This window comes from Oncorhynchus mykiss, chromosome 8, assembly GCF_013265735.2.
Source record: "Oncorhynchus mykiss isolate Arlee chromosome 8, USDA_OmykA_1.1, whole genome shotgun sequence".
NCBI lineage: Eukaryota > Metazoa > Chordata > Actinopteri > Salmoniformes > Salmonidae > Oncorhynchus > Oncorhynchus mykiss.
In genome coordinates, this window is record NC_048572.1 from 3,075,566 (window position 1) to 3,088,807 (window position 13,242).

General features: G+C 44.7%; 1 protein-coding gene across 2 annotated transcripts in view; it reads right to left on the bottom strand.

The window, feature by feature from the left end:
* Positions 1–5,646: 5,646 nt before the first annotated feature.
* The window catches only part of ccm2 (CCM2 scaffold protein), a 39,233-nt gene continuing 31,637 nt past the window's right edge, over positions 5,647–13,242 (bottom strand). For both annotated transcript variants that reach the window (XM_036984568.1, XM_036984569.1), the window contains exons 8-10: positions 9,591–9,729; positions 6,506–6,644; positions 5,647–6,024 (exon numbers count right to left, since the gene is read on the bottom strand). In XM_036984568.1, coding sequence (XP_036840463.1) covers positions 5,726–6,024; positions 6,506–6,644; positions 9,591–9,729 — 577 coding nt within the window. In that variant the 3' untranslated portion in view covers positions 5,647–5,725. The remainder of the gene's footprint in view (positions 6,025–6,505; positions 6,645–9,590; positions 9,730–13,242) is intronic.

Below are 13,242 nucleotides of genomic sequence, written 5' to 3' on the forward strand. Positions count from 1 at the left end.
TTCACTGCCTAGCAACATGCCAACGAATGTTCACTAAAAATAGCTTGGATTTTTGGGTCAACGCCAAAAGCCATTTTTTTTACTGACGGTGGGAGTGCATTAATGCTGTTGCTTAAACTTTACTTGACTGGTAAACAAAAATACGAGCTGTGTGAAAAGATTAAGCAAATGTTAAGTACAACAACAGCAAGAAAGAGTGAAATACTAACAGTTTGATGAAGCTCTACGGAGTGCACCATGCATAGATAGCATTGTGCTTTTGTTGAATCTACTGATGTGTGCGTGATAATGCCCACCTTCTGGTGATAGATTTTACCCCACAGAGAAGAAGGAATTCTGTTTAGACTTGTTAGGTGTAACACAACTCGAGACACATACAAGAGGAAAAGGACGTATAAACAAAGCCATAAAGGAGATGCCGAGAAAGAGGGGGATAGACCTAAAACAAGTGATCTCTAATCACCTCACTGCCTCACTGCCATGACATGACATGAAGAGAGAGAGGAGCTGTGGCACGGGCTGAAAGAGGACGTCCCTGATCTCACAGCTTACCACTGCACCATTCATCAGTCCGTCCCGTGCACCAATCTGTCAGAAGACTATGTTGAAGTGATGAATACAATGATGAAACTCATCGACTTCCTCCGGGCGTCCTCATCAACATCATCCTGCTGAGAGAATTCCTGAAAGAAGTTGAGGCAAATGGCCTACTGCTGTACAACAACGTGAGATGTGGCTCAGTACAGGCAGGGTGTTGGAACGCTTTTGGTCCATTCGAAAGGAATTATCAGCTTTCCTTGTACAGCTCAAGAGCCAGAAGGCAACACAGTTTTCACTTTAAAAAAAAGAATAATAAGAATTGAAATGCAAGACGAGAGCAAAATGGATATTTTTTTGCATTTTTTTTGGTCGAAATCACACCTTAAATGAGCTCAACGTGAAACTACAGGGCAAGAACGATTCAGCTTGTGATTTGATGACATCTGTCTGACTCCTTCCAGAGGAAACTGGAAGTGTTCAAGGAGACACGGAGCACACGTCCCAAAAGGAACAGATTCAGGGAGAGAGAGATGTTTCTCCTCATGTTGACTTGATAGATGAGCTGATTGGAAACGTCAGAAAATCACTTTGACAGCTTCATCCTTGGACAGCAGTTCCTTCTTCTAATTGAGAATCTTCATCACAGATGTCAGAGGATTTTCAAAGGAGGAGACACAGACCTTCACGTGGGCTGGATCTCTACAGATGGAATGGATTGATCTGCAAGCAAATGTTGCACTGGTGTTCCCTGGTCTAACCAACTAACTGATCATGACCCTAAAAGGCTGTGTCTGAGACTGTGTTCTCAAGGTCTAACCAACTAACTGATCATGACCCTATCAGGCTGTGTCTGAGACTGTGTTCCCTGGTCTAACCAGCTAACTGATCATGGCCCTATCAGGCTGTGTCTGAGACTGTGTTCTCCTGGTCTAACCAACTAACTGATCATGACCCTATCAGGCTGTGTCTGAGACTGTGTTCTCCTGGTCTAACCAGCTGACTGATCATGACCCTAAAAGGCTGTGTCTGAGACTGTGTTCTCAAGGTCTAACCAACTAACTGATCATGACCCTATCAGGCTGTGTCTGAGACTGTGTTCTCCTGGTCTAACCAACTAACTGATCATGACCCTATCAGGCTGTGTCTGAGACTGTGTTCCCTGGTCTAACCAGCTAACTGATCATGGCCCTATCAGGCTGTGTCTGAGACTGTGTTCTCCTGGTCTAACCAACTAACTGATCATGACCCTATCAGGCTGTGTCTGAGACTGTGTTCTCCTGGTCTAACCAGCTGACTGATCATGACCCTAAAAGGCTGTGTCTGAGACTGTGTTCTCAAGGTCTAACCAACTAACTGATCATGACCCTATCAGGCTGTGTCTGAGACTGTGTTCTCCTGGTCTAACCAACTAACTGATCATGACCCTATCAGGCTGTGTCTGGGACTGTGTTCTCCTGGTCTAACCAACTAACTGATCATGACCCTATCAGGCTGTGTCTGAGACTGTGTTCTCCTGGTCTAACCAGCTGACTGATCATGACCCTAAAAGGCTGTGTCTGAGACTGTGTTCTCAAGGTCTAACCAACTAACTGATCATGACCCTATCAGGCTGTGTCTGAGACTGTGTTCTCCTGGTCTAACCAACTAACTGATCATGACCCTATCAGGCTGTGTCTGGGACTGTGTTCTCCTGGTCTAACCAACTAACTGATCATGACCCTATCAGGCTGTGTCGGAGACTGTGTTCTCCTGGTCTAACCAACTAACTGATCATGACCCTATCAGGCTGTGTCTGAGACTGTGTTCTCCTGGTCTAACCAGCTGACTGATCATGACCCTATCAGGCTGTGTCTGAGACTGTGTTCCCTGGTCTAACCAAACTATCAGTACACACCTTGACCCTGTTTGGCTCCACATACAGCTGTGTCTGAGACAATGTGTCTGAGACTGTGTCTGAGACAATGTGTCTGAGACAATGTGTCTGAGACTGTGTCTGAGACAATGTGTCTGAGACAGTTTGGTTAGACCAGGGAAAACAATCAGTACACACCGTGACGATGCAGTCTTGCTGTGTGACGATGCAGTCTTGCTGCGTGACGATGCAGTCTTGCTGCGTGACGATGCAGTCTTGCTGTGTGACGATGCAGTCTTGCTGTGTGACGATGCAGTCTTGCTGTGTGACGATGCAGTCTTGCTGTGTGACGATGCAGTCTTGCTGTGTGACGATGCAGTCTTGCTGTGTGACGATGCAGTCTTGCTGTGTCTGCATTGAAAATGTGCAATAAATATTGTTGAAATGTCATTGTAATGTAGTACTTTGTTTATTAGCTATACATATACAAGAACTACATATGACCCCAAATCATGGCGCACGATAGACATTTTAATGGTTTGGACCTTTGGGGCGGGGGGGGGACAGTCACTGGACCTCTGAATTCTAACTGTGCACCCCTGATATATAGTATACTACTGTACCCTAGGGCCCATAGGGGTTGGTATATAGTATACTACTGTACCCTAGGGCCCATAGGGGTTGGTATATAGTATACTACTGTACCCTAGGGCCCATAGGGGTTGGTATATAGTATACTACTGTACCCTAGGGCCCATAGGGGTTGGTATATAGTATACTACTGTACCCTAGGGCCCATAGGGGTTGGTATATAGTATACTACTGTACCCTAGGGCCCATAGGGGTTGGTATATAGTATACTACTTTAGATCAGGGCCCATAGGGGTTGGTATATAGTATACTACTTTAGACCAGGGCCCATAAGGGTTGGTATATAGTATACTACTTTAGACCAGGTTCCATAGTGGTTGGTATATAGTATACTACTTTAGACCAGGGCCCATAAGGGTTGGTATATAGTATACTACTTTAGACCAGGACCCTTAGGGGTTGGTATATAGTATACTACTTTAGACCAGGGCCCATAGGGGTTGGTATATAGTATACTACTTTAGACCAGGGCCCATAGGGGTTGGTATATAGTATACTACTTTAGTGCCACTTAGATCTGAAGACACAATGACTGGTGATAGGGGATGATCAGAGGAAACACAACACAATGATCGACGGCCGCCATTTCATTTTCCAGACGATTGTACATGTTGAATCGTCATCTTTGTCAACGCCCAGCAGGTGATCTACTGTGCATGGCTGAAGGTAAGGTTGGTTTGGTCGGTCTGCGCTATGAGAAGAGATCGGGCATTGAATTGTCAATCCGCCAGTAACTGGCTTTGTCAGATATGTTCTCCATCCAGATATTCTGAATGAGAGTTTTCAGTTTTACAATACAGTCACATTTTATCAACAGACGTCGTTGACTGAGAAAAGACAAAGGTAAACGTTAATAGAAAAAAACGCTAGGCTAAGGCTAAATGCTAGGCTAAAGCTAAATGCTAGGCTAAGGCTAAATGCTAGGCTAAGGCTAAATGCTAGGCTAAGGCTAAATGCTAGGCTAAGGCTAAGTGTAAAACATAAAACCAAAACAAAACAGTACAAGTAAATAAAACACACCAAAGAACACGCTATTCCCTATTTAGTGCGCTGCTTTTGATGAGTGCCCATAAATCTCTGGTCAAAAGTAGTGCACTAAATAGGGAATAGGGTGCATTTGAAACACATCATAAAAAAGGAAAGCAGTAAATAATATACAGAGCAGGAGGAAATACTTGGTGGATTAAGTTAACCCCTCCCAGAGTGGATTTCCGCAGCCCGCCGAAATCACATTAGCACAATACAAAAAATCCTCATCAACATCCTTCAGTTTAAACTGAAAAAAAGTGGCTGACTAAATACTTTTTTTCAGTTTCCTTACATCCTTTCCTTACACCCGTCGACGTCACACTTCCAAATCCGTTCTGCTCTACGACCCCCCGTCCCCGCCCCCCCCCCCCCCCCCCCACAAGCCTCGTCTGAACACATACATGTCAGTTGTTTTGCCTCACAAGACGCGTTTGAAGGTCCCCTGGTACCAGTTGGAGAAAAAAAAAAAATGAATTGAAGTATATATGGAGATAGTTTAGCGCCAAATATAAGGGGTCAAATACAAATAATAAAATGTAAAAGATTTCCCGATCTTTCTTATATCTCGCAGTTATCGAACACACACCTCAGAACAAACTTCCTTCAGATCTGTCGTTCCATGTAGTGAATCTGTTATTCAATGTGTTTGTATGGGCTAACAGCCGTAAGGCCAAATTCACTGTTTCATCAAATCAGTTCTATATATTTTCTTTATATTTCAAGGGATCTTAAAATTCAAAGAGCTAAATGTCCTTGGTATGACCTTCTTAAAACAATTCCATATGTTAGCAGAGTAGAACCCCACCTCGCCCCCAGTCTTAGACAGGGCTGAGACTGTAGAAGGTTAATGATTGACCTTAAAGAACAGAAATACAGGCTAACTACTACATACACGAACCGAAGTCATTATAAAATATTCACTATTCTGTGTCCAGGCACATCTTCTGGTCTGCGTGTCAAATGGTACCCTTACTTCCTGTACAGCGCACCCACAGACTCCGATTGGCCGTGTTCCAGAGCAGCAAAAGCTGTATGAAGGGAAAACTGTGACTGACTTGACCCACATATAATACTCGAGTAGGTCGTTTTTAATGAGGTGATTTATAGATCAGTCGGTCTCGACTCGCCTTTTAAAGTCGGCTGCAATGTCAAACGCACCCATTGTGAAGCGAGACACCAGACAGAGCATTGTGGGTTTTCATGATGGCTGCCCTCAGGAGGGCGACTCAGCTTCATCCTGGTCACTGATGGCAGATGCTGCCAATAACGATCAAAACTCCAGAGACTTAAAAGGCTGCCATTCAGTCAGTTAGTAAAAACCACTACGAATGGATCAATAAAGTTTTCTTTAAAAGGCCGAGTGGATTGGTCCACTGGCTCACACTGAAAGCTGATTGGCCACAATGCACAGCATGTCATCATCAGGGGGTTGGATCTGGGCTGGCTGGATCGTCCTCTCTCTTGGTTTAGGACGAATAGGGACTAGGGGGTATGAGTTAGGGCATAGGGAGAAGGGTTTAGGGTCTAGGGTGTGACCCCTCTTGGTACATACTGCAGCACAGTCTCGATGGTAGGGAGTAGGGTCTAGGGGGGTAGGGTGTCATCCCCTCTTGGTCCATACTGCAACCCAGACTCGAGGCAAGGGGTTAGAGGCTAGGGTGTGACCCCTTCTTGGTCCATACTGACACCCAGAGCCTCTATATCATTACTGATATCAGAGATCATACGGTCCCATTCGTCTCCTTCGGAGGGCACAAGCCCTTCGTCAGACCCACCCCCGTCCCCTCCCACCGCCCCGTTCCCATTGGTGGTTGAGTCGGAGGCGGAGCTGGCGGTGCGGCGGTAGCGTCCGAAGCTGTCAGTGATGATGCCACGACCGTCCTTAACACCGATGGTCTCCAGGAAGTTCTCAAAGTGTTGGCTGTCCTTCTCTGGGATGAACGGCCTCAGACCTGGATGGACGTGGGATCGTAAAGGGGGAAAAAGGACACAGACAGTCTGAATCACAGAACCAGGGGCTCTAAGGAGCCAAATAAATTTAGCAGCACAATTAAAATTATTTTAGGTATTAAAGCTAGAGTCCCTCATTTCTCTAGACTCACAGGTGCTCCTAAATTAACAATCCAGGACACACAGCACATATGTAGGCACATAAAATGGTCCCACTGTAGAACCCCGAGAGCCTTAAGTGAACTGAAATAGTGCAGACTCATTTCACAGTCAAGCTGAAACAGCAAGGTCCTGTTCAATAAAGGCACAACGAAAGCAAAAACAGGGATTGGGAAACACGAAATAAGCATTCTCAATGGTCAAGCTCAGGTTAAAAATCTCCTGTTCTTTTCACAACTGTTTCTTGCTGCTCGGCTTGACCTCTAAACACATCCCAGGTTCGACCTTTTACCCTGTGACCCCCATACAGGAAGTGGTTCTCACCCAGTAGGAGGAACTTCCTGCTGTCCCCGTAGAGCTGGCGAAGGTTGATACAGAACTCATGGACGGACGCTCCGTTACGGTACTCATGAAGAAGAGTAGCAAACTGCTGGATCTCCTGAGACGACAACTTGGTACGCAACTTAGAGGAAAAGAGGGCGGAGAGAGAGAGAGAGAGAGAGAGAGAGAGAGAGAGAAAAGAGGGAGGGAGGGAAGAGAAAATGGGGAGAGAGAAAAGGGGGGAGAGGGGAGGGAGAGAGAGGGAGGGAGGGAGGGAGGGGAGGGAGGGAGAGAGAGAGAGAGAGAGAGAGAGAGAGAGAGAAAAAGGGGAGGGAGGGAGGGGAGAGAAAATGGGGAGAGAGAAAAGGGGGGAGAGGGGAGGGAGAGAGAGAGAGGGAGGGAGGGAGGGAGAGAGAGAGGGAGAGAGAGAGGGAGAGAGAGAGGGAGAGAGAGAGAGAGAGAGAGAGAGAGAGAGAGAAAAGGGGGAGAGAGAAAAGGGGGAGAGAGGGGAGGGAGGGAGGGAGGGGGGGAGGGAGGGAGGGAGGGAGGGAGGGGAGAGAAAATGGGGAGAGAGGGGAGGGAAAAAGGTTAAAGAAAAATAAAATGAGATGAGCCTAAAAGAGGGTTAGGTTAGCTGCAACTAAACAGCCTCATACATCAAATCAAACATTATTTGTCACATGCACCGAATACAACAGGTGTAAACCTTACCGTGAAATGTTTACTTACAAACCCTTAACCAAGAACTGCGTAGTTCAATAAATAGAGTTGAGATATTTACTAAATAAACTAAAGTAAAAACAATTAAATAACAATGACGATGGCTACAGTGGCAAGAAAAAGTATGAACCCTTCGGAATCACCTGGATGTCTGCATAAATTAGTCAAACAATTTGATCTGATCTTCATCTATGTCACAGCGATAGACAGACAGTCTGCTTAAACTAATAACACAAACAATTATACGTTTTAAATGTCTTGATAAACTTGGGAAATCTGTCGATGATAGCAAGCTGTCCAGGCCCTGAGGCAGGAAACAGTGATGCTCCCTCCACCATACTTTACTTTTTTTTTTCTCCACACATGGTGTTGTGTGTTCCTTCCAGAGTTATTAGTTTAAACACATAGTGCTTGTCTATTTTTGTTGACTTAGATGAAGATCAGATCAAATTTGATTTATGCAGAAATCCAGGAAATTCCAAAGGGTTCACATACTTTTATTGACACGGTATATGCAAGTGGTATACATTGTTCAGCAGTCTTATTGCTTGGGGGTAGAAGCTGTTTTGGACCTAGACTTGGTGCTCCGGTACCGCTTGCCGTGTGGTAGCACAGAGAAAAGTCTATGACTTGTGTGACTGGAGTCTTACAATTTTTTGTCCGTTTCTCTGACACCGCCTAGTATATAGTTCCTGGATGGCAGGAAGCTTGGCCCCAGTGATGTACCGGGCCGTATGCACTACCCTCTGTAGCGTCTTACGGTCAGATGCCGAGCAGTTGCCGTACCAGGCGATGAGGCAACCGGTCAGGATGCTCTCGATGGTGCAGCTGTAGAACTTTTTGAGGATCTGGGGACCCATGCCACATCTTTTCAGTCTCCTGAGGGGGAATAGGCGTTGTCGTGCTCTCTTCAGGACTGTCTTGGTGTGTTTGGACCATGATAGTTTGGTTGTGATGTGGACACCAAGGAACTTGAAACTGTCGACCTGCTCCACTACAGCCCCATTGATGCGAATGGGGGCGTGTTCTGCCCTCTTTTTCCTGTAGTCCACGATCAGCTCCTTTGTCTTGCTCATGTTGAGGGAGAGGTTGTTATCCTGAAACCACACAGCCAGGTCTCTGACCTCCTCCCTATAGGCAGTCTCATCGTTGTCGGTGATCAGGCCTACCACTGTTGTGGCTTCAGCTAACTTAATGATGGTGCTGGGGTCGTGGGTGAACAGTGACTACAGGAGGGGACTAAGCACGCACCCCCGAGGGGCCCAGTGTTGAGGGTCAGTGTGGCAGATGTGTTGTTGCCTACTTTTACCACCTGGGGTCGGCCTGTAAGAAAGCCCAGGATACAGTTGCAGAGGGAGGTGTTTAGTCCCAGGATTCTTAGCTTAATGATGAGCTTTGTGGGCACTACGATGTTGAACACTGAGCTGTAAATCAATGAACAGCATTCTCACATAGTAGTTCATTTTGTCCAGGTGGGAAAGGGCAGTGTTGAGTGCGATTGAGATTGCGTCATCCGATCTGTTGGGGTGATATGCAAATTGAAGTGGGTCTAGGGTTTCCGGGAGATAAATGGTATTGATGTGAGACATGACCAGTCTTTCAAAGCACTTCATGGCTCTCGACGTGAGTCATTTAGGCAGGTTACCAACGCTTCCTTGGGCACAGGGACTATGGTGGTCTGCTTGAAACATGTAGGTATTACAGACTTGGTCAGGGAGAGGTTGAAAATGTCAGTGTAGACACTTTCCAGGTGGCCCGATGATAATTTATTGTTTGCTTATGGCCTTGTACAGCTCTTTGAGTGCAGTCTTAGTGCCAGCATCTGTTTGTGGTGGTAAATAGACGGCTACAAAAAATATAGATGAGAACTCTCTTGGTAGATAGTGTGGTAGTCCACAGCTTATCATGAGGTGCAATACCTCAAGACTTCTTTAACATTAGACAATGTGCACCAGCTGTTATTGACGAATAGAAACACTGGTTGACTGATAGAATGGATGGTAGAGGCGGGTTACCCACTCGTCGACGAGGCACCCTGATCTCTGCCCCATGTACTTCTGTCTTTTCTTCACGCGAATGACGGGGATTTGGGCCTGTTCTCCGGATAGCAGTGTATCCTTCTCGTCGGACTCATTAAAGAAAATAAAATCTTCATCCAGTTCGAGGTGAGTAATCACTGTTCTGATATCCAGAATCTCTTTTCGGTCATAAGAGACGGTAGCATCAACATTTATGTACAAAATAAGTTACAAACAATGTGAACCCCCCCCCCCCCCCCCACAAAATAGCAGTTGGTTAAACGGCAGACATCCCCTCAGGCACCGTTATACATCTATACACGCACAGACACACAACACATCCACCCTACCGTGGTCATGTAGTCTTGTAGAAGCTCTGTGGCGGTGGTGCTCAGCTCTCCTTCGCTGGCTGTCTTGGTCTGAGGGGAGGCTGGGGTGGAGGTGGGGGACGGAGAGTCGCCCCCTGCCTCTAGAGAACCCTGGAAAGAACTATAGAACAAACAGAACCACATCATTACAACCCTACAGAACCACATTAAAACCCTACAGAACCACATCATTAAAACCCTACAGAACCACATCACTAAACCCTACAGAACCACATCACTAAAACCCTACAGAACCACATCACTAAAACCCTACAGAACCACATCACTAAAACCCTACAGAACCACATCACTAAAACCCTACAGAACCACATCATTAAAACCCTACAGAACCACATCACTAAAACCCCTACAGAACCACATCACTAAAACCCTACAGAACCACATCACTAAAACCCTACAGAACCACATCACTAAAACCCTACAGAACCACATCACTAAAACCCTACAGAACCACATCACTAAAACCCTACAGAACCACATCACTAAAACCCTACAGAACCACATCACCAGAACCACATCATTAAAACCCTACAGAACCACATCACTAAAACCCTACAGAACCACATCACTAAAACCCTACAGAACCACATCACTAAAACCCTACAGAACCACATCATTAAAACCCTACAGAACCACATCACTAAAACCCTACAGAACCACATCACTAAAACCCCTACAGAACCACATCACTAAAACCCCTACAGAACCACATCATTAAAACCCTACAGAACCACATCACTAAAACCCTACAGAACCACATCACTAAAACCCTACAGAACCACATCACTAAAACCCCTACAGAACCACATCACCAAAACCCTACAGAACCACATCATTAAAACCCTACAGAACCACATCACTAAAACCCTACAGAACCACATCACTAAACCCTACAGAACCACATCACTAAACCCTACAGAACCACATCATTAAAACCCTACAGAACAACATCACTAAAACCCTACAGAACCACATCACTAAAACCCTACAGAACAACATCACTAAAACCCTACAGAACCACATCACTAAAACCCCTACAGAACCACATCACTAAAACCCTACAGAACCACATCACTAAAACCCTACAGAACCACATCACTAAAACCCTACAGAACCACATCACTAAAACCCTACAGAACCACATCATTAAAACCCTACAGAACCACATCACTAAAACCCTACAGAACCACATCACTAAAACCCTACAGAACCACATCACTAAAACCCTACAGAACAACATCACTAAAACCCTACAGAACCACATCATTAAAACCCCTACAGAACCACATCATTAAAACCCTACAGAACCACATCACTAAACCCTACAGAACCACATCATTAAAACCCTACAGAACAACATCATTAAAACCCCTACAGAACCACATCACTAAACCCTACAGAACCACATCACTAAACCCTACAGAACCACATCATTAAAACCCTACAGAACAACATCACTAAAACCCCTACAGAACCACATCATTAAAACCCTACAGAACAACATCACTAAAACCCTACAGAACCACATCATTAAAACCCTACAGAACCACATCACTAAAACCCTACAGAACCACATCATTAAAACCCTACAGAACCACATCATTAAAACCCTACAGAACCACATCACTAAAACCCCTACAGAACCACATCATTAAAACCATATCACTAAAACCCTACAGAACCACATCACTAAAACCCTACAGAACCACATCACTAAAACCCCTACAGAACCACATCACTAAAACCCTACAGAACAACATCACTAAAACCCTACAGAACCACATCACTAAAACCCTACAGAACCACATCACTAAAACCCTACAGAACAACATCACTAAAACCCTACAGAACCACATCACTAAAAACCTACAGAACCACATCACTAAAACCCTACAGAACCACATCATTAAAACCCTACAGAACCACATCATTAAAACCCTACAGAACCACATCACTGAAACCCTACAGAACCACATCATTAAACCCCTACAGAACCACATCACTAAAACCCTACAGAACCACATCATTAAAACCCTACAGAACCACATCACTAAAACCCCTACAGAACCACATCATTAAAACCCTACAGAACCACATCATTAAAACCCTACAGAACCACATCATTAAAACCCTACAGAACCACATCACTAAACCCTACAGAACCACATCACTAAACCCTACAGAACCACATCACTAAAACCCTACAGAACCACATCACTAAAACCCTACAGAACCACATCACTAAAACCCTACAGAACAACATCACTAAAACCCTACAGAACCACATCACTAAACCCCTACAGAACCACATCACTAAAACCCTACAGAACCACATCACTAAAACCCTACAGAACCACATCACTAAAACCCTACAGAACCACATCACTAAAACCCTACAGAACCACATCACTAAAACCCTACAGAACCACATCATTAAAACCCCTACAGAACCACATCATTAAAACCCTACAGAACCACATCATTAAAACCCCTACAGAACCACATCACTAAACCCTACAGAACCACATCACTAAAACCCTACAGAACCACATCATTAAAACCCTACAGAACCACATCACTAAACCCTACAGAACCACATCACTAAACCCTACAGAACCACATCACTAAAACCCTACAGAACCACATCACTAAAACCCTACAGAACCACATCACTAAAACCCTACAGAACCACATCACTAAAACCCTACAGAACCACATCACTAAACCCCTACAGAACCACATCACTAAAACCCTACAGAACCACATCACTAAAACCCTACAGAACCACATCACTAAACCCCTACAGAACCACATCACTAAAACCCCTACAGAACCACATCATTAAAACCCTACAGAACAACATCACTAAAACCCTACAGAACCACATCATTAAAACCCTACAGAACCACATCACTAAAACCCTACAGAACCACATCATTAAAACCCTACAGAACCACATCACTAAACCCTACAGAACCACATCATTAAAACCCCTACAGAACCACATCATTAAAACCCCTACAGAACCACATCATTAAAACCCTACAGAACAACATCACTAAAACCCTACAGAACCACATCATTAAAACCCTACAGAACCACATCATTAAAACCCTACAGAACCACATCACTAAACCCTACAGAACCACATCATTAAAACCCTACAGAACCACATCACTAAACCCTACAGAACCACATCATTAAAACCCCTACAGAACCACATCATTAAAACCCTACAGAACCACATCATTAAAACCCTACAGAACCACATCACTAAACCCTACAGAACCACATCATTAAAACCCCTACAGAACCACATCATTAAAACCCCTACAGAACCACATCATTAAAACCCTACAGAACAACATCACTAAAACCCTACAGAACAACATCACTAAAACCCTACAGAACCACATCACTAAACCCCTACAGAACCACATCACTAAAACCCTACAGAACCACATCACTAAAACCCTACAGAACCACATCATTAAAACCCTACAGAACCACATCATTAAAACCCTACAGAACCACATCACTAAAACCCTACAGAACCACATCACTAAACCCCTACAGAACCACATCACTAAAACCCCTACAGAACCACATCATT